General features: G+C 40.2%; 2 protein-coding genes across 5 annotated transcripts in view; both read right to left on the bottom strand.

Annotated features, from left to right (window-relative positions):
• Nucleotides 1–263: 263 nt before the first annotated feature.
• Nucleotides 264–7,367, bottom strand: rab11bb (RAB11B, member RAS oncogene family, b). The gene is made up of 5 exons (XM_026925779.3): nucleotides 7,134–7,367; nucleotides 5,584–5,779; nucleotides 3,175–3,368; nucleotides 1,746–1,826; nucleotides 264–625 (listed from the first exon to the last, which is right to left on the bottom strand). Exons 1-5 carry the CDS (start codon nucleotides 7,171–7,173, stop codon nucleotides 480–482), a joined length of 657 nt encoding a protein of 218 aa, XP_026781580.1. The 5' UTR covers nucleotides 7,174–7,367; the 3' UTR covers nucleotides 264–479.
• A 3,173-nt stretch (nucleotides 7,368–10,540) lies between these two features.
• Nucleotides 10,541–23,038, bottom strand: part of pip5k1cb (phosphatidylinositol-4-phosphate 5-kinase, type I, gamma b) — a 56,800-nt gene continuing 44,302 nt past the window's right edge. Inside the window, exons 16-20 of one of the 4 annotated variants that reach the window (XM_053227513.1) lie at nucleotides 21,280–21,589; nucleotides 17,926–18,000; nucleotides 17,460–17,546; nucleotides 11,339–16,685; nucleotides 10,541–11,195 (exon numbers count right to left, since the gene is read on the bottom strand). In XM_053227513.1, coding sequence (XP_053083488.1) covers nucleotides 16,683–16,685; nucleotides 17,460–17,546; nucleotides 17,926–18,000; nucleotides 21,280–21,589 — 475 coding nt within the window. In that variant the 3' untranslated portion in view covers nucleotides 10,541–11,195; nucleotides 11,339–16,682. Of the gene's footprint in view, nucleotides 16,686–17,459; nucleotides 17,547–17,925; nucleotides 18,001–21,279; nucleotides 21,590–23,038 lie in introns of all 4 variants that reach the window. The other 3 variants (XM_053227511.1, XM_034314823.2, XM_053227512.1) reach the window with 3 other exon arrangements.

Here is a 23,038-nt window from a genome sequence, read left to right as displayed (position 1 = left end):
TGGCTCTTAACACATATGTCGCATTCTAGACAGAATTATGATCTGATCCTTTATGTCATGAGACAAATCTCTCTAAATATTTTTCTCCTTATGGAAGTGACAGAAGCAACCTCCATAAGCTCTAGCAGAATGATTTTAATCTTCCATTAGTCCTACCAGATGCTGGAGAACTGTTTTATGGGTATTTCTTCAGAGCACTGCAGGCTGGTTCATTAAGCCAGGCCATTATTTCCACCACATTAAGTAAATGCACGTCACCACAGTTTGTACTGTAAAATTTTATTTCATGTCAGAAATACGTGTGTACGAGTGTCTGTCTCGGTATGTGTGCATACGTGAGTTGAGAAGCTATCAAAAAGAAAAAATATATATTACACAAATAAATCGAACGTCAGCGCACGACACGTAGAGAGAAAACGGGAGATGAGTGTAGTGGGTGGTGGGGTGGGGGGTGTTGGGGTGATGGTTGGTCGTCACGGTTACAGGTTTTGGCAGCATTGCAGTTTGCTGCCCTTTTGCCCGTCCGTGGTGGGCGGCACGCTGATGTCCACCACGTTGTTCCCTGGAGATTCATCATGAGCTGATCGATCAGCGATCTGCTTCTGTGATACGATGCGATAGATCTCTGCAAGACAGAGCAGCGGAGATCAATATTATCATACTCAGTATTGGGTTCACTTGGTCATCTACTGGAACTTCATGGAAGTAGTGAACTGGTAACAGTGGTTTCAGCCACAGTCAAGAAGAAGAAGCAATTTAATGAACATGAACATGAACATAGAACCTATTGCTGTAACAGCAGGTATACAGGTATTTTAGGCCCTTAACATCTCAGAATCTGTTGTAACTACACATCTTTCCTTTTTGTTTCACTGTAGTTACAGTATAATTCATAGTAGTTACTGAATAACATGCTTTAAGATGAATAACTGAATAATAAGATGGGAGTTTAAGCAGGTATGTCTGCAATGTGACACCTCTAAAGGCCACAATACCATGAACTCAGCACTAACATAAGTCCTAGAAATAAGTGCTAGAAATTTCCAGTGTGTCCCTGATGAGAACATTGACCAAACTCAAATCATAATGAATGTCCTTTGGGTTCCCAAAATCAGTCTATGAGTCTGTGGATACCACAGAATCCACCTCCATATCAAGGTTTCCTCATGGTGCTTTATATTTGAAACACATCCAGATATATCCTGATCCAGTTCAAGCCTCATAATCCTAGTTAAGTAGCTGCTGCTTAAGCATACCATATGTACACTTTTTATAAAGACTTTCAGATTAAATTACGCCATTGCAGCTATCATAAAATAAGCACATAGCTCATAACTACACTCCCATCTTCACAGCTGCAAATTCTTCTCTGATTTACTGCACAGCAGTACATGCACATGAAAACCACCATAAACCAGTTACACACATACCATCCTGTGATTTTTTACCATTTTATTACTACCTGAAAACCGTAATGGTTTGAAGCGCTTACACGCCCAGCCACCATGGCTTTGCTCATGTGCTTGAATGGCACATTGACCTCTGCATGCTTGAGTGATTAGACCAGGATGTATATTGCATCACACTGCTCTCACAAGACTATTTTCCTACTGCGGTTTAATGACCTCACATAAACCTGAATCACTGCTGCAGTGGGCTGGACTACTAAACTCATATTCACACACACATTTCTGAGTGTGAATAATATTCAGGCACGACATAGTGTTGTGTTTGACATGATGTACCTGTTAGAATGTTCTTGAACGCCTCCTCCACGTTGGTTGAATCCAGAGCTGAGGTCTCAATAAATGACAGGTTATTCTTCTCTGGAAACAATGAAGGAGTGTGTTAGTATCTCTTCTGATCATATAACCTCCACCTACTTTCTTTTCTTTCTATTTCTAAATATGCTGAAGTACGCCCGTCTTTTTCAGCCTAACTCTCTGTGTAGTTTTTCACCATTTGTTCCATAACCATCGCTAAGGATATGAGCAGACAAAATGTCTCTCCAGCAAAAAAACTATTAAAGAGTATGACCATTACTCCATCGCTCCATTACTACATGTAATGTAATAATATATAACAAGCTAGTTAGCTAACTAAGTGCCTTAATGCAAACTAAACAGAAACAAATGAGTCCATGAACGCAGCATATCATGTTTGTGGCAAGTCTCTGATGAACTTTTCAGATGTGAGCTGTGTTTGGTGTTCACTCCTTGCACTGTGCGTAAAAGATATTTGAGTCTGGTTAGCATCTTTATTTTCTCTTACCGCAAAATGACTGCATGAAAGATTAGAAGAGTTACACGATGGCTTTGCACTCACTTTATTTTGCTCACTTTCTCTGTGTTTCCATATGCAGGTGTTTTCCTGATTCTGAAAAGATTGTCTGTCATCCACGCACGCTAATTAATCCGCTTAGTAAAAATGGGTGTGGCCGATGTGTGTAGTGCAGCAGGAGGTGTGATTTGGAAGTGTGTGCTATAGTTACAGCATCAAGGTGAAATTATGTTACATTTAAACATAGTTATATATCAAATGTAAACTTATATTTTGCAAAAGTCAACAATGAGCAGTGTTTTTTGGGTTGTTGAACCTATTTGTCTGCTAGGCAACTACAAATAAAAAGCTAATAGCCCTAATAGCTAATAGGAAATCTGCTTGTCCCGGAAGCTCGGGCTACTGATTAGTCCATGCCTGCACATATATCTAAAATTATGCACATGCCCATTAAGCAGCAGTGTTAATAGGAGTGTGGTAGCTGTTATTCTGTCTAATGCATATTTCAATACAAGTGAAATCAAGGCTAGATTTATGTCTATAGGACAATAATTGCTAGAGATTTTCTTTCCTGCAGTATACAAGGAAAAATCTCAGATTAAAAGTCACCAAAAACAATTTGTTTTCTATATCAAATAATAAATTACTTAATATTGTCAAGAGAGAAACATGCCTACCCTTTTACCCTCATCATGACTTAGAAATGCCTCTAACACTCTACACTTCCTCTGGTTTGCATCTGCATATGGATAGGCTCTTACATTTATGACACAATAACACTTGCAAGTCACATGTTCAATGCTAACTCAGATTCTCCCTTTAAGATTATCAAGAAGACTTTCTTTCAGCACGCCCAACCATTCCCATTCTTTGCCTCGCTCATGCTGTGAGTACCTGCAAAAGCCCGGGCCTCATCGGTTGGCACTGCCCTCAGGTGGCGCAGGTCGCTCTTGTTGCCCACCAGCATGATGACAATGTTGTTGTCAGCGTGGTCCCTCAGCTCCTTCAACCAGCGCTCCACATTCTCGTATGTCAAATGTTTGGCGATGTCGTACACCAGCAGAGCACCGACTGCACCCCGGTAGTAGCTGCGTGGTACATTAAAGGCATCGATCAGCCCTACACAAGCTTTGGATTTTTCGATGAAAGGTTTTTGTGGTATGGTTAGGATTTCCATGAATGGCCTCATGACCTGTGTGGTTACGATTCAAAATCTCTCGCAGGTAAGTAAGGATTAGGACTGAAGGTACAGTATAACACCTATATTACAGTGCAAACTACATCCTTTAAATTGGAGAGCGGAGCTACAGTACTATAATTTAATAGAAATGTAAATCATTTCTCATACAATCTTCATGAAATCTTCCATTTGACTATTTACTGTGATAAATCATGCTGACAGACTCTATAATAACGGCCCCCGACTCTGAGGATAATAATAATGATGATGTAATACACTTTAACATTGTTTTGAAGAGAACAGCTTCCATTTCAAAACTGCACAATACATTCCTTCAGTTAACACATACATTTGATCACTGAAGCAAAAAATGTGTTCATTTTTTTTTTTTTTTACTTTACTATATCATGTATCTTTATACTGAAAAATGTATATAATTTTGTTTGGAAAACAAGGAAAACTGACAACCTACTGCCCGGCTGCTCAGTTGCAATTTAATTTAAGCCGTTAGAAAAGAACCAGATATACTGAACTTGTTTTTTTTATCAGAGTTCCATGATCTCATGTTGAGAATTACATACAATAACATATAAATTGATCTCCCATGCTGTTGGCACCAATAAAACAAGCCCAGGCCCGTTCCCATTTTATTTTAAGTTTGGCAGGTTGATGGCTGTGTTCAACATGGCATGTATTCATGTATTCTACTCATACTAAACCCAATCTGAAAAGCATTGTGTCTATAAATGTGTAATAATACACAGGTGGTGGACAACAAAGCACCAGAAAATGCAGATCACTGAAAAATGTACCATAGCTAATTTACTGCCTATGTGAACAAGCTAATGCTAACCAACAGCAATGGCTAAACAGCTTACGGGTATGTATTTCTTTATTGTTGTGTAATTATTACCATATTTTTTGGTAACATTTTCCTAGAAAATGCTGTAGTTCCTGTGATGGCTTAAGTTACTTGATCCCACAATTAGCTAGTTATTTAGCTAGGTACTATATTTACATTGTACTACTGTTGGTATTTTTTGAACGCTAAGCTTTTCCCTGCTACTTTATTCCATCATTTTTCGGGTTTAACCACAAAAGATTAACTCAATTAATCACACTAGTAACTACTATGAAAATACTCTGTGCTAATTCTGAGGTAACTGCATCCCCAAGCCTGTTTAACTGACCAGCGGCCATATGAATGTGTAGTATGGTCTATCAAAAGAACAGTTTAACATACAGACTATACTGCACATTAATATTCCATATTACTCTGAGGAACACTATCTATTATAGAAGTACAATAAGCTGTATGCAGTGCACAGTATATGCCATTTTGAACCAGTCCATGTCTACTGTACAATAGAGGCTTTAATAGAGGAGTGTGCAGAGCAGTCGAATTAGCAATCCAATGTGTTAAAAAAAACACAATGAGATTGTTGGTGATTGTTTGTTGGGGTATTGTTTGTTGGGGTATCCAAATTTAAATGTCCAATGAAGCCATAAATAAATGACTATTGGTAGATTAAAGAGGTTGACAGTAACTTTTCAAATATTAAAGAAACATTGGAGACTTCTGGGGGCTTGTTTCCCCCTTCCAAAGCACCAATGGTTCAATCTGCAATGGAGAAGCACATTTGTGCCTTCCCTTAAGTATACAAATTAGCACTACTGGAAAAAAAATCCAGCCTGTGTCAGTAAGCTAGCGTGTCACCAGGCTCTGTTGTCAAGCTGGTCTGGTTTGATGGCTGTAGAGGAGTTTGGGACATTTAAAGGCTGGTTCTAGATGGTCAGGATGCTTCTAGCTGGTCTGGTTTGATGGATGTCGAGGAGTTTTGGACACTTACAGGGAGGCAAACTGGCCAAGAAGGTAGACTAGCCTAACACCAGATATAGCCTACACCAGCTAAGACCAGCACAACATTTAAGGCTGCTGTATGCCTCTACTGCCTAATGAAGACAATATTTAACCAAATACTTAACCACAAAAGAACGGTGAGCTAGCTAACAGATTAAGCATGATTTAAGCTAACATTGTTAGGCTACATAGGCAAGTACTGATGCAGAAGAGCCACAGGCTAGGCCTACTAAAGCCTGATAGTAGCTCATGGTGCACTCACGCTGAGGTGATGGCCCGGTAGCGCTCCTGCCCGGCCGTGTCCCAAATCTGCGCCTTTATCGTCTTGCCGTCCACCTGGATGCTGCGGGTCGCGAACTCCACCCCGATCGTGCTTTTACTCTCCAGGTTAAATTCGTTGCGGGTGAAGCGTGACAGCAGGTTGCTCTTTCCGACGCCCGAGTCTCCGATAAGAACAACTGCAAATGGCCAAAAAGCAAAGTCATCAAATTCCTGCGTCCTCAAGATTCATGTGTGAAACTCGCCAAAACACACCCTGACGTTTGATATACAGTATACATTTGTTTTGAAGACCTTTTTTGATTTTCAAGCATAAATATGGTGATCATTTTACTGTAGGAACAGACACAGAGCTTTGTCCTTTTCACAAACTGATAATGTGACAAATCTCCTCCTGGATGCAATTCCATCCATCCATCCATTCTCTGTACTGCTTATCCTACACAGGGACGTGGGGAGCCTGGAGCCAATCCCAGGGGACTCAGGGCACAAGGTGGGAGTGCCAACTAATCGCAGGGCACAATCACACCCACTCACACACCACAGACAATTCAGAGATGTCAATCCTCCTACAACACGTCTTTGGACTGGGGGAGGAAACCGGAGTACCCAGAGGAAACCCCCAAAGCACGGGGAGAACATGCAAACTCCAAGCTCCACGCACGCAGGGCAGAGGCGGGAATTGAACCGCCAACCCCAGAGACGCGAGGCAAACGTGCCAACCACCATGCTCCTCTGGATGCACTTTTACATATCTAATTCTACAATCTGGGGCTCTTTTGGAGATTTTAGGCCTTTGTCTCGTCTCATGCATTCGGGATTAAAGCTGTAGGATTGAGAAACCTACAAAATAAATATTTAGGCTTCTTTTGCGGCCTGTCCATTAATACCAGACACAGCAATCCATTAACAGGCCACACTTTCTTAACTATGTCTATTACCGTGATCCTGATCCTGTTTTTTTTTTTTTTTTAACTGCAGATGAGCATCAGAGAGAGTGTTTAAACACACTCAATAGGCAGATCTCTATCTACCATAACCATAAACATGTCTGATATTCCTAACTCTATAAACATAGTCTGGAGCAGGATAACTGTCCACACTGTCATTTCCAGCCTACGACTGCTACAGTCATACACCTACATTCATCATGGAGCCGATTTGTGTGTTATTATGAGCTTATTCAGGGTTGTACAGACTCCATGAGGGCCTGGCCTCTCCATCCTGCGCACACACTCGCTGGGAAAGCATCCAGCCCAGGAAAACCAGATGTTTTGCACATCGATCTCGACGCCTGTGTGTCGATGCTGCTGCGGCTGAGATGTGCCAATGACAGGCGCTTTTTTGTGGCTAATGCAAGCGATCAGTATGTGGACACCGGCTGTAGATCAGAAGATACACAGATACTGTTACTTTCGCTTTGCGCGATTGATCCGATCAGACATGGATAGTGGATTGGCTAGGAAACAAAAGAGTGGTTATGAAGCGGTGACCCCCTCCCAGTGCGGGAGAATGCGGCTCCCCTCAATTTACCTTTGAACAAGAAATCGTATTCATCGTCCCTGTTGCCCATGATAGAGAAGACCAGCGGCGACCCTGACGTCCGACGAGAAAGACGCAAAGCTGCGGGCGTCGTATCAAGTGTCCAATGCAAAGAGTGGGGTGAAAAAATAAAATGAAATGGGGGAAAAAAGACAATGCGCCAGTGCTGGCTGTCACATAGAGCTGACCGCAGGAAGAGCGATCTCTCTGCTCTGCAGAAGGGGAGGAGTCCATACACACACGCGCATACACACACTGACCACACGGGGGCGCCAAACACACACACACACACACACACACACACACACACACACACACACACACACACACTCTCACTCACTCACTGTTTCCATCCTGCTGCTCCTGAGAAGCAAAAAAAATCAAGCTGATTTTAAAAAAAAAATCACGTGAATTTAAAAGATTGATAGAGTGATAAACATCTATACATCCATCCATCCATCCATCCATTCTCTGTACCGCTTATCCTACACAGGGTCGCGGAGCCCATCCCAGGAGACGAGGCGCACAGGGCGGGGGACACCCTGGACCAGGTGCCAACCCATGGCAGGGGTTGGCACACACACTCACACACCCATTCACACACTCCGGACAGTTTGGAAATGCCAGTCAGCCTACAATGCATGGCTTTGGACTGGAGGAGGAAACCAGAGCACCCAGAGGAAACCCCCAAAGCATGGGGAGAACATGCAAACTCCACACACACCCACACCCACACACACGGGGCGGAGGTGAGATTCAAACCCCCAACCCCAGAGCTCCGAGGCACACATGCTCAGTGTTCCCCAAGTGATAAACATACAAAAAATATATAAATGTTTTTTATATATAATTTCTATCTATCTATCTATAATATATTATCTATAATTTTCATTATAATTTGTGTGCAATGTGATTACAGCAGTAAAACATGTGAAAGTGCCCTGAAATTGCACATAAACACATTACCATCATGTAAACAATATGTGATAAATAAAAACATATATGTTACATGTGAAAATAAATGGATAATGGATAGTGAGAGTGCATGAATCATGTGAAACAAAATCATACAAGTCATGTGAGGAAAAACTGCACATGAAAATATTCATAAGTAAAAAACCCAAAAAACATTACATTTGTTAAAATAAGGATTAAATGAAATCATATGTGAAAATAAATGTATAATGTGTAAAAATTACATGCAAAACATGTGAAACAGCCACATGAGACAATGTGTGAAACATAACATGTGAAGTCTCTAAAACCACATGTGTAAATTTCATGTAAACCACGTGGGAATCCATACATAAGCTCCACATGTGAAAGATGGCAAGAATAATCTACCATTTTGACAGTCTAGCCGTGTTTCTGCAGATGGTAGCTGGACAGACCAAGCTGGATACTTGTGCAGGTCAGTAGCATCTGTGTTGAAATCTGTTTGGATTTTGAATTGTAACCACACAGGTCATGAGGCCATTCATGGAAATCCTAACCATACCACAAAAACCTTTCATCGAAAAATCCAAAGCTTGTGTAGGGCTGATCGATGCCTTTAATGTACCACGCAGCTACTACCGGGGTGCAGTCGGTGCTCTGCTGGTGTACGACATCGCCAAACATTTGACATACGAGAATGTGGAGCGCTGGTTGAAGGAGCTGAGGGACCACGCTGACAACAACATTGTCATCATGCTGGTGGGCAACAAGAGCGACCTGCGCCACCTGAGGGCAGTGCCAACCGATGAGGCCCGGGCTTTTGCAGGTACTCACAGCATGAGCGAGGCAAAGAATGGGAATGGTTGGGCGTGCTGAAAGAAAGTCTTCTTGATAATCTTAGAGGAGAATCTGAGTTAGCATTGAACATGTGACTTGCAAGTGTTATTGTGTCATAAATGTAAGAGCCTATCCATATGCAGATGCAAACCAGAGGAAGTGTAGAGTGTTAGAGGCATTTCTAAGTCATGATGAGGGTAAAAGGGTAGGCATGTTTCTCTCCTGACAATATTAAGTAATTTATTATTTGATATAGAAAACAAATTGTTTTTGGTGACTTTTAATCTGAGATTTTAACTTGTATACAGCAGGAAAGAAAATCTCTAGCAATTATTGTCCTATATACATAAATCTAGCCTTGATTTCACTTGTATTGAAATATGCATTAGACAGAATAACAGCTACCACACTCCTATTAACACTGCTGCTTAATGGGCCGCAGATATTCTTCAGCAAGATTAGCTTTTAGATATATTATTAGCTTTTTATTTGTAGTTGCCTAGCAGACAAATAGGTTCAACAAACCCACAAAAAACACTGCTCCTTATTGACGTTTGCAAAATAGAAGTTTAAATTTGATATATAATTATGTTTAAATGTAACGTGATCTCACCTCGCTGATGTAACTACAGCACACACTTCCAAATCACACCTCCTGCTGCACTACACACATCGGCCACACCCATTTTACTAAGCGGATTAATTAGCGTGTATGGATGACAGATAATCTTTTCAGAATCAGGAACACACAGGCATGTGGAAACAGAGAAAGAGTCTTCCATAAGGAGAAAAAAATTAAGACATTTGTCTCATGACATAAAGGATCAAATCATAATTCTATCTAGTATGTGACATGTGTTAAGAGCCAACATGCCTCATTAATCTCTAAGGCTCACTCTGGATGACAGACTTAATTATGAAATGAAAGCAGACATCTGGCTGCCATAAGCATTTTTGCTTATTTGTGATGAAGTAAATGTGAATGTCTTGTGCTATAAATTAAAATTGTTTCTCTTAATCTCATGCTAGGGGAGTGAAAAACTTTGCATTCAGCTGTAGCAGATATGCAACAGAGAACATAAAAATGACATGCTGAGAATTAACCTTCGATTATTACTGGAGGTGCATTTCAGAGGTGCAGTACTGATGTGCTGTAACGGCCTGGCCTGGGGTTTTGTCATCAGCCAGGCTGCCTTTGGCCACCAGAGGGAGGCACAGGACCAATCAGGAGCAATGAGGCACACCAGTCCACCTGGCTACTTAAGAGTAACATGCAGGCTCTCATGCGCTCAGTCTTTGTTTCAGAGTCCTGGCTTGGGCAATATTTTGGGTATTTTGAAACTAGAGCTATACTCTAGCCTTTCCTCTGTGCTAGCCTGACCTTGCCTTGTCAACCTAGCCACACCGTTTACATTTACATTTATGGCATTTGGCAGACGCCCTTATCCAGAGCGACTTACAATAGTAAGTCGCTGTTGAGTTCTTCAGTTCCTTCTCTTTAAAAAAAAAAAAAAAAAAAACGATGACCCTCTGTCCCACTGCAGTGTATGAGGGAATCTACTGAGTGTGCAAATCCAGTTCCATCTCTGGCTAGGTTCTTCTCATTTTTTTAATTACTATTATAATTATTTTTTACTACAAACCTTCCTATATTATTACTTTCTTCAGGAATCCCACATGCAGGTTGATCTGATCTCAACCACATGGGCAAAATAATGAAATCACAACACTCTCAAGTAGATTTGTGTTACTTAGCAGCAGACATAGCCTGCTCATGAGAGCATGTTATAGTGTGTTTGCTGTACTGAAAAGGGCAGACAATACATATGTTTCATTTACAGATGATTCTGTCTTTTTAAACACATCACTAAGATGAACAAATCTATACTGAGGAGTCCATTTTTCTGGCAAGATGGCTTGTCAAGTTTTTTTTTTAAACAACCTTGAATTAAAGATAAAAAGGTTGTATAATGTTGTACCCTTTTGAATATGGACAAACATAAAATAACACAAAATAGCAACAATTGTTACTGTTCAACAATTACTGTTCATCATGCAAGCTGTTTCTTCTGTGAGCAAATCAGTATGCACACCAAAAACGTTAATCATAAGCTCAAATCTGCACATCACTTTGAGTTAACAGGAAATGTGACTGAATGAATCAGTGAACAAATTTGAATGAACGTATTTGCTCAAGCTCTAGTTCCTTCTTCAGTGACTTCTTTAGCCCTCTGATCATGGCGATCTGCTCGTTCACCTACATTCCTTTTAAACCTACGACTGAAAAACACATTTATTCAATCATTAATTCATACAACACAGATAATGGACCCTTAGTTATCTGTTCCATAATTACCTTTAACCTGAATTTTTATACTACAATCACAATAATCTTTTCAGTAAAGACTCAGTTGTCAACTTACTGTCATCTCCATTTCTCTGGCCTCCTCCTTGGCTTCATCTAAACTGTGCTGCAGTTGTTCTACTTCTACTTGTTCTTCTACACTTCTACTTGTTGTATATTCCTCTTCAGACTCTCCTCTCTCTGCAGTGACATTTTCAGCTCCCCCTGCAGGTCATCTATGGTGATCTCTAGCCGGTTGTTCAAGCCAAATTGTTCATATTCCTTGTCTTCTTCTCGCACTCTTCCTTGCTCTCAACCTCTGGTTGTTTCTCTCTTTCAGCCTTCTGAACTTGTGCCTCACATGCCATCAGCACTTCCTGGAGTGCACGATTCTGCTCCTCTGTGGCACTCAGCTGCTGCTGCTGAAGGGTGTGAGAGATCCTTAGACACAGACTTAGAAGTCTTTCTGTTTGAACTTTGCGCTCTCTTGTGTGTTGAGCAGTCTTTAATTCAGCAGGTGGATTCTCTCTTCCTTCGCTTTCAGCTCCACTGTCTGTGACTGTACACTGTTTTCAGACCGGTGGAGATGATAACTTAGTGATTGGATGGAGCGCTGGGAGGAACTGAACTCCAGCTGGAGGGACTGGACCATTTTCTCAAAGATGCACATTTTCTTTTGGAGCTCCATGCACACCTCCAGCTTCTCCTCCCGGCCCTGACGAGGTGCTGCTAAAGATCTGCCAGCTGCATCCTCACTGAGTCCATCTCAGAGAGCTGGAGAGTATGATGAGATGAAATCTGGGAGTTATGCATCCTAGAGTAGAAGAAGTAGTAATCTTGAGCCAACAAGACCAGGACTGTGTCGAACAGTGGATTACATTTCATGTTTTTTTTTTAGGAAAAGCATTTATATTTAATACAATTAAAGCAATTTACCTCTTCCACCAGTAGACAAATTAACAAATCTAATAAACATAGAAAGAGAATAACATGGTGCTACACTATTCCTAATACAACCAGCAAACCAAGAAAAAAAAAAAATCCCAAACCCTTCCCACTCCAGTTAGTATAGATAGACAAAGAGAATGAAAGAAAAAAGGCATATACACTGCAGAGAGTTAAAGTACAAGAGAAATGATAGTCATCTACTCGTGAATTTTTCAGTTTCTTCTAATCAAGTATCTTATTTTTTCCTGTTTTAAAAATGACATGGTGTCTTTAAGCCACTGACTTGCTATTAAAGATGTAAAGGTCAGAGGATCTAATTGCTTTGGGTTGTACCGCGATAAATCCAATGGCACCCCAAGAATTGCTATACTGGGGCAGACATCAATTTTAATTTTAAGAACTGCAGACATAGTCATAAAGTAGTTACACCAGAATCTATGTAGCATTGGACAGAGGAAAAACATTACAAGCAGAGTAGTGACATCTGTCACAAGTGTCACTAATACTGGGATAGAATTATCCCAGCCAAGCTTTTGAAAAAAAAAAAAAAAAAAAACATCTGCCTTCCTTTAATAAACCATGTTTGCTCAGGAGTTATTATTTTCGGAAATATTCGATGAATTCGGCAGGCTAGTACTTTGGCCAATATCTTTGCATCTACATTTTGTAATGATAGGAGTCGGAAAAACTACAAAGTGTTGGATCTTTGTCTTCTTTAAAAGCAGTATAACGGAGGCCGGGGTTAGGGTCTCTGGATATGGAGGGCATTTTAAAATGAATTCAAACTTGCAGTCTCCTGATGACAGAGCGAATGATTCTGATTCTCGATAAACAGACACTCTTAACTTTACATGTGTCTCTGTGCCTGTTGTACATTGGGGCTGAATCCTGGGAGCTTGCCTGGTGCAAACCCAGACTATACTTATACCCCAAACTCCCACAGTCATGTTGGCACAAGATTTCTTACTGGGTTTTGATTGGAGCTTAATCTGAGGAGTGTGTGTAGAGAGGGCACAGCCAGATCTGTGGGTCTCAGATGCTCCGAAAGGTGCAGGACATTGTACGACTCCGTTACCACATTCTCCATCCAAGGCTACATCATGAATTTGAGAGAGAGAGAGAGAGAGAGAGAGAGAGAGAGAGATTGCTAAAGTTCACCATGACAGCACAAGTTTCAATCCAGATGGTGATGATGAGAATAAAACCTGTCTAGAAAAGGTCAAGCTCAGGTAGAACACAGAGAATTCTGTTACCAGGCAAAACAAGTGATTTCAGATGCAGAATCAGTGAGTGAATTTCCAGTAACTGTACCTTCAGGTTATTGGAGCGGATTCCCTGCAGGTCAGCAACTCCAAAGACTGCTGAGCGATCAATCTCTCTATTCAGCTCATGCATGAATGTGCTGAACATTTCTAAATGTAGCATTTCAATATAATATGGTTTTGATTTGTTTAATAATTTTCTTGGTCACTGCATTATTACATATGTGTCATTGCATAGTGTTAATGGCTTCCTTATTATTTTAAAATAGTAGAAAAATGAAGCAAACACTTCTATGCGAGGTGTCCAAACATATTTAGGAATAAAATCAAGGTGAATTAGGACTAACTTAAAATCAGTCAATTTAAGTCCTTAAGTCCTTGTAGTCCTTACCACTTTCTTGTCCAGAAAGTTCCTCAAGCTTGAGCTCGAGCTCTCCCTCTGATATTCCTGTGAAAAATCTTTTAAGCTCTTTAGTGAAAAGACTATCCGACATTTCACTTATTACTGTTCACCAAGAAACTGAGAACTGTTTACAAAGAAACTAAGTACGGTTTACAAAGAAATTAAGAAGAAATTACAAGCTGATACATGACAGATTGCTGTGAATGAGTGAGTGAGTGAGTGAGTGAGTGAGTGAACCTCAGAATGGTACTTAGCCACAGCAGCACAGTTCTAGACTCTGATTAAGTTATAAAGGCCCTCTGGCTAATAATCAGGCTCAGGAGAATCTCTTTAACCACAGGACGTGTGTCTTAAAAATGTGAAAACATTAGCAGAACACTAAAAGTGGGTAAAGCACGTACAGTTCATTAAACACTTGATTCTGGTCAGGGTCGGGTCGATCCTATCCCGAGAAACACTGGGCTGGAATACACCCTGAATGAGATGGCAGTTTATCAAAGGGTACCAAGCACACACACATTCACACACTCATTCACACTTATGAGCAATTCCGCACAGCCAATCCACCTTCCGTCATGTTGTTTAGAGGTGAGAGGAAACTGGGGAACCCGGAGGAAACCCATTCAGATGAGATGTAAGAAGAAGATGAAGGAGAAGGAGAAGATGTAAAAAAGTCCACACAGGCAGTATCCTGAACTCAGGATCATACCAGGGAAGTATGAGAAGGCATCGCTACTCCTTGCACCACAAGTTAACAAATAAACCAATTATTTTTAAGTATAATTTTATTTTTTTACACCATTAATCATCCACTGATCTGTACAAACACACAGGGCGTCAGTTAAACGCCTTTAGAGACGGACACAGATAAATATCTCAGCAGAGCTTCTCAGTGCTGAATACATGCAACGCCGTTGAGGAAAAGATCATTGGACATAAATTCCAATAAAGCACACCTTCCTCAACAAATAAAATACACATCCACACACTCGCACACTCATACACACACTGACTACTGAGGATTTTTTTTTTTTTTTTCACACCACATACAAACAGTAGAGTTTTACACCAGACATCTCAACAGTTAAAGCCTCCGACAAACTTGGTTTGGAATACAGGAGAAGAAATTTTCCTCGTGTTATTAACATATTCCATCCTAGTTTTTTTTCCTTTACTACATGCAATCAAAAATAAAAGCCCTATCAATTAAAACATACTACACTATACTGATCGTAACATATGTACATTATAGCTACAACACAAGCTGTGTCGTTATATTTGGAAAAATAGCACGCTGATTGATTACGAACACGTTGGGAAATTTATCCATTCTTGTTAGCTATCAAAATAATTTATCCAAATAAGGCAATCACACATACTGTATTGTGATGCTGTGGATTATACTGCTACACCAAATTCAATATCGAGATGGAATTGAGTTACATTTCATCATTTAGAAAAAAATAAAAATAAAAACATATAAAGCTGATGTGGATTTTTTATCAAATAATGTTAAAAACGGTAATAAATAAGAAATTGTACATATTTTATGCATGAAATAAAGCTTTCAAAATGGGACATGGCTTGAAGAAAGTAAGAACAATATAAACAGTTTTATATAGAGTTATATAGCTGTAGAATGGAATTTTAATACATTTTAATATTTTTTGACCACAGTATTGAGTATTAAGACTCCACCACGCACTTGTGGGCACATACACACACACACACACACACATATATACATTCATACATACATACATACATACATACATACACACACACACACACACACACACACACACACACACACACACACACACACACAAACACACAGTCACATGGCAGTAAGACCATGAATATCTGAGATTATCTATTTAAATAGAATTTCAGAAATTAGGAATGATTCAGTAAACTATATTGAAGTGTTGTTTCCATAAAAAAACAGTACAACTCAATATACACGACCAAATCTAACCCAAATCTATTGTAAAATTAAAATTAAAAATAGCTAGGAAGCAAAATGACACCTACAGATCCTAATTTATATAAAAGAAAAAAAAAAAAACATAAAAACGTGACACTTTTTCAAGTTCACTTCTACATTAGTGAAATGAACTACAGTAGTGGTGGATGTTGGGAATACTGATGTTTTTTGGGACACAGTACTTTGCACCAGCACTCTTTTGATATGCTCTAAATGAAATCTCGAACCCTGAAAGGTCCTTACAGCCGTGGCTGTGTCTCAGTTACGACGTCTGAGCCACGGCCACTGATATGTTGTAGAAGACGTGAAAGAGCAGCGTCCGTCCCCAAACCGGGGAACTCCTACATCACAGCGTCATGGAGAAGTAAACTGTTTCAGTTTTCACCAGTAAATTACAGACTTACTGACGTAATTAAATAATGAAAACAAATCCAGCACATAGAAAGATTGTGTAAAGACTAAAATGACCGAGACGTGATGGAAGAGTGCTTACTGTGACAGAGGAAACGATCAGATTTGGATAATGGCGAATGATGCTCAGAGCAGAGAGTAATATATTCACGTCACAGGAATCAGGAAATCCTTCATGTGAGAGTTCTCACGTTTGCGTGATCTGATTCAGGACAAGAAGGAGACATGGGAAAGGACCGAGCATCAACTGGCTGATGATATTCTCTTCTTCTTTTAGTTCTGAAAAGTTCCATACTATTTCTTCCCATGATGCTTGGCAAAGCAGGGTCCCTTCTGCAGGGCTCATGGGCGTGAACGACGAAAGGACAGAGCAGCTCCGAGTTTAACCAACACCTATCACACTGCGTACAGTTTACTGAAAAGAAGAGAAAGAGAAACAGAGAGAGAGAGAAAGAGAGAGAGAGAGGCTGTTAATGAACACTGTCAGTGGCTTACAGCACTTACTGGAATCTGTATTACCTTATGCATGAGGCCCAACATAAGCCCACACACACATACGGTCTGTACATACAGGTGGATTATGACATGTGAGTGTTCTTTGAACAATGCATGCTAAACCCAGACTAGCCCGTGTCACTCTATAGTGTCCAGAGTGACCTTGCTTACTGTCACCCTGATACCGGGCCGGCTGCTGCCTGCTGCTAGTGCTAATGAAACAGAGCTGAACACTGAGAGGACGATGTGTGAGCGCAACCAGAGCTGTTAGCTTATCTCTAATCATAGGGTTCATATGTGAGGAACACAACACAACTGTATGAGCTGTTACAGGTAAATAATCAACAACGGGGTGGTGTGAAATTGTTGTTATCGTTGCAACCAAGAAGTTGATGATTTTCTTGTAACCACATGTTCCGAAGTGGTTTATTCCTTTTATACTACACAGAAATTTGCCAATGCAAGTTTTTGTTAATGAAAGAATGATGCATCGTAAGGAAAAACAGGTGCACACACACAAGGGAGTGCATTAAAAGAATTACATGAATGAATGAATGAATGGTTAAAAGAGTGAATATCTGAAACAAAGGATGAGCACAGAAACGAAACACAGAAAGGAAGTCTCTTTCCGTAGGGATCCAGGGTGAGAGTCATGTAGGCTTTTGGCTAATTTCAGTTCCGATCCCACACTTACTGCCTCGTTCTCTCCATCAGATACGGGCTGAGACTCGGAGCGGTGTTGGAGGGGGGAATAAACCCAGCTCCTGTCCTCTGGAGGCTGCTGTTCCACCACCAACACAACAGCAGGCGGCGTCACAGAGGTACACACATACACAGACAGATGGCCACGCAGCACGGACAGCATGAGAGAAAGACAGATAAAGAGAGAAGAGTGCGACAGATAGAGACAGCAAAAGCATGAGGTGATTAAACATGCATTCAGTAACCTTTGCATCACTATAATCACAACTAGGATTCTTTGTTTGCTTGGGTCAGGATTGTGGGTGTGTGTGAGGACAAAAGAGAAACCTGATCACATAAAGCAGAAGGGTTATTATGTACTGTAAACAGACATCTAGAGTGATGGGTGTGGTGATGAAGGTGGCTACGGCTCAGCTGCTAGAGCTACGGCTAATCTCACTGGCTTTTAGTTGACTTACAAAGTCGTCGTAGCTCGAGTTGAGCTTGCGTCGATGAGAAACAGGGGAATACACCCAGTATCTCCCCTCGGCATACTGGTCATACACACACACATACACACACACACACACACACACACACACACACACACACACACACACACACACACACAGTGGGAGTGTTAAGGTTTATAGCAAAAACAGAGGAAAGCAGGAGGGTGTGGGTTGTTTCACAGGAAAATAGAGGTATGAAAAACAGAGTAAATAAGAGGTGTGGGAGGAAAAGAGAGAGAGAGAGAGAGACATCCAGTGATAATGAAGATCAAAGATGTCAGTTAAAGCTTTTAGATTTCTATAAAAGCCCAGGAACAAAAACTGAAACACCAAAAACACGTGAAGATTAAAGGATAGGGGTTAGCTAGCAGGATAAACGAATAAATAAAACTGAATGAAATGAATAGTGAAAAATGAACCCGATGAAGGGAAGCTGTTCGCTGTTTTGAAGAGGTAAATATACATCACTCTTCACAGTTAGGTTGCTAGATTTTCGCTAATAAAAGATGAAGGAGGCGTCCATGTTTTTCCCACTTTGCAGCTCGAACGCACAGAGGTTGAAAATGGCATAATTCCGAGTTCTGACTTCTCACTTCTGAAGTAAGGCGAACGCATTAGTTCCTGTTATAACTTAAGTGAACAGTCGTTCCCTCATCAGCCTATCTTTATTGTTCTTTCTTGAATTTAATAAGACAAAAAATAAAAAATAAAAAAATGCAGCTTGTCATGTTACCGAGAAACCACAGTGCAAATTCCTGAAGACTTTCCCACGGCGGAAAACTTACTCACTGACACAAAGTGCTGCCACTGGAGACTCCTTCCATAAATATAAATTAAACAGAAAACTTCCCTATATGAACGGTTACGTGTTTTTGTATGTTAAATAAAAAAAGATAATGTATTAGAACAGGCGGATTAATATTAACCTGTGATTGGAATTACAGCTGTCACTACTGTTAGAGCTGCTGTTGTAGAACACTGATCAGGTATTGAGTGCTGTGGAAGAAAGATATTTTTCACACATACATTTTATACAGTTTAATAAAAACCAACACAATCGGGTCTAACTGTGAATCATGACACAGCAAACACTCCCAGTTCTTGGAATAGCACCAGTATGGAGGAGGAAGAGCTTTAACCCCAGCTACACCTCAGAGAGAGAGAGGGAGAGAGAGAGAGAGAGAGAGAGAGAGAGAGAGTAAAGGGAGGGTGAAAGTTGTCTCACAGGCTTCACTGTTTATCTGAAGAGCTCTGAAAGCACTCGCTGTGCTCCTCTGTTAAAGCACAAAAAACTGAAAACAGAGACACCAACATTGCTAACAAGAAAATCCTCTCAGGCAGAAAGAAAAAACAAAACTGAATTTTACCACAAAAGCACTAGCATATGTCTGTGGACGAGACTATTTTGTTTTTGTTTTCCAGATGTGTGCCAAGCAACAGTAGGACAACACAGAGGGAAAAGTCTGGTGTGAGAGCTAGTTAATAATAAGCAGATCCTCCATTTTATTATCGATCACAGAGACTACAGGTGTGCTTCGTTATCTTTGTTATTTTGTATTGGCTCACAAGATAAAGTCGGTATGAAACACTACCAGGAGCAAATGTGCGTCTCTTACATTCCACATCCTTTCCCCTCCATTAAGTTAGCTCTTCCGCTGGCTGAATCTTATTTGTCTTTGATTCTGAAAAAGCACACAAGCTTAGTTTTCAGGTGTCTCCTGTATTGCTGTAGCAAGGGCTCAAAAATGATAAATGCTACAGCTGAGCTGTTGATGTTGGCACCTCTGTGAAAACATTCCTGCAACCCTCTGTGTTAAGATGTTGAGATTTGCAGAGATCAGGGGCTTCAATGCTGCTATTGATGGAGTATTTATATTGAGCTGAAAGCAGTGATCATATGGTCGGATAGTGGCAGATTTTGTCTGAATGGAATGCTGATGAAGGCAGACAGATAAACAGAGTGAAACAAAAAGACAGATGGACTGTGATTAGGTTAGGTGCTGGAGTGAGTCTCCCAGATAAAACTATGAAGCCAGTTGTGTGTCAGTTTTTTCAGCAAACCTTTTTCTCATACACACACACACACACACACACACACACACACACCCTGATTTATTAAAAGTCGAAACAGTTGCAAACTTGTTAACAAACTAAAAGGGTCTACGTATGACCGCAACTTTCATATAAGCAAAACAGGTCGTCCATTTTGTCTGTGTCTTAATTTATATGCAATTTGCAGAATTTCTACTGTGCTAATTTCATCCATTTTCACTGAAACCTAAACATTTTCTAAGATTTTTGGAAATTTCATACAACCAAAGGGCAGGCATTACATTTGTGGAAGCCTGTTTCTGCCATTTGAAGACCAAATAAAACCATTGTTTTATTAAAATTTCTTGAAATTATGTCTTAGTATCTTAAAATATTGAGAAAGAGAAGAAATTCTGATTTAATTTAATTCCAATTTTATTCAAGTTTCAGTTTTACTCTTCCAAGAGTCTCCATTGAGAACACTTTTACATATTTTTTCTTCCTCCTACTTTGCATGGGATATTAAATAATTCTTTGTCAATCACCTCCAAAAAAAACCCTTTAATCATATTGCAAATTATTACAAATTATATTTTGATATGGAATTTTAATAAATCAGGGCCTGTTTCAGTATTTTGAGCAATAATGCATGCTGACACACAGTTTTACCTTTACAGTTCCACTACATCATCCAAGCTGCTTCTCTGTGGAACATGTAACTTGGTTACTTTTTCCTCTTTGTAAAAAAAGGCACATTTCCATAGAGCTTCCAGGTCTTTCGAGGAACTAAATAGTTCAGGAACTATCCTGAATTTATATAGCGCTTTTAACAATGAGCACTGTCACACAACAGCTTTACAGAATCTGGATATAAAATTTCAATATATTTATCCCTAATGAGCCATGAGCTGAATGCCACTAGAGGCATCACATTTTTAACCTGCAACAATAGCAAAAACTAAAGCTTTGGGGATATGATCTGGATTCATGATTAATGGATGATTAAATAAACATACAGTAACAGCTTTGATTTGACCATTCAGTGATGTTCAGGCAAAGTCATCCCAGTAGTAACTGGTCCACAATAAAAGTACCTACTTCAGAGCAGGAACTAAAAAGAACTACAGCCTTGGTTCCTCTAGTAGAAATGTGCATTCTAGCAGAAGCAGACGAGTTTCTTTTAAAAGGTTCCTGTGGTGAAAACAAACCTAAAGTCCCCTTTTTATCACTGGCTAAAGTGGTCGTCACACCCTGCCAAATGCTGTCACACACTTATAAAGCAGGACTTACAAAATAGATATCGGTGATTGGCACAACCTCCTCGTCCACAGATGTCTGGCTGAGGGACTCGGATTGCTGTCTGCCGAGCGTGGAGCTCAGAGCCCGCGTATCCGGAGAACCTGACTCCAGGGCCACCGATGCTTCTGCCTGGGTGCCTGTTTCCAGGGTGACATCCTCAAGAGAGACAGTTGCCAGTGGTGACGCAGGTGGAAGGAGATCTGCTGTCTGTGGATGGTCGACTGTCTCTGGGATGATGTCGTCCAGAATCTCAGTCTCTCTGATTTCTGGCAGGGAGAGGATATCGGCTTCCCCGGGCACACTGGGACACACAGACACACACAGCACACAACCGGTTAGCTTCAGCACAACTGACCTCAGTCATTCCACGGTCATTCTAAAGTCATTCCACTTTGTAAAACCATGTTATTTCTGTCAAATTTACAAGGATTATACTTGAAGATCGCTTTATTTAGAAGCATTGGGAGCTGCAACTTGCTCATCCTAACCTGACCTCATTCTCATTTTCACAATAAAGATTAAACTACATAAAAGGTTGCACGAAACGGACAAAAACATTTGCTAGCATATTGTTAAACAGTTACTGCCTTCCCAGACATTAAAACATGTCTGGTGCTGTGTCACAATTACAGATTGACCTGCAATAATTTGACAAAAGAAAAGTCTGCATCATGCCAATGTGATAATTGATCAGAAATATTCCAAGGAACCGACTAGAGATAACAGATAACAGATTAGAGAGGTCTCAATGCTCAGTGGCTCATATTGCATGTTTACAGGTTTCTTTCTGTGGTATCAGTATTACAAATGTCAGTTAGCAGAAGAAGACAAAAAGGTGATGTATTGTAGCCTCCATCTCCAATTGAAAGATGGTGAAAGATATTACAAATTTAGAAATGATGTAAGTAAATTGTCACCACCTCATTTTCCAAAATCACAAACTTCACCTTTATTCCAGTGGGCTCGTATTTGCATTTTCTTACATATGCTCAATTAAAAGGCAAGGGGTATGAGATAACGAGATAAAGGCAGCAGAAGTTAATAAAGTTAGTGTGCATTTCTCCCAGTGCAGAGCGTTAACAGCAGGAGAGGTGACTGCAGGCAGATGGCTGATTGAGCTTTCAGCAGCAGTGCACACTAAAGCCCTCAGGACCATATGCTCGTGTCTCACCTCCCCCTCTACTGGAGCCTATTATCTAATTCATACAACTCACAAAACACAGAAAACACTCATCAGGTCATGTTCCAACTTGGTTAATATTAGAGGAACTGAATAAAGGTCTTTAGAACATACTGATAAGGAATTAGGATAATTTCAGTTCCCAGTTGTTTCCAACACCAACGTTTGAAAAAGCACTGACTTAAATGAAATCTGAATTTAAAAAAAAAAAAAAAAAAAGCTATGCTTCTTGGATGGCTGATTATGATCATGTACACTGGGGATTTGAATCAAATTTGTTAATGCAGCACAAAATGTCACTTTTTTCATTTCAATCATACACTTTCTGGTATTTCTGTAAAAAAAAAAAAAAAAAAAAAAAAAAGCACCTCAGAGACTGTGGTGTATCAGCTCAGTTAGTAATGTCGAAATAGGCTCGAAAGCATTGGATCAATCACGTCCGGGATAAGAAACATGGAAGTTTTAGCCTCAGTACCTGTGCACTAAACCAGCTAGGAAACTGGATACTGAGCAATAACTCCATCGCTGAAATACTGAAATGCCACTCATACTGTCCTGTGACAAATGCGA

The sequence above is a fragment of the Pangasianodon hypophthalmus genome, chromosome 21, assembly GCF_027358585.1.
Source record: "Pangasianodon hypophthalmus isolate fPanHyp1 chromosome 21, fPanHyp1.pri, whole genome shotgun sequence".
Classification (NCBI taxonomy): Eukaryota; Metazoa; Chordata; class Actinopteri; order Siluriformes; family Pangasiidae; genus Pangasianodon; species Pangasianodon hypophthalmus.
This window is presented reverse-complemented; position numbering and strand designations above follow the sequence as displayed.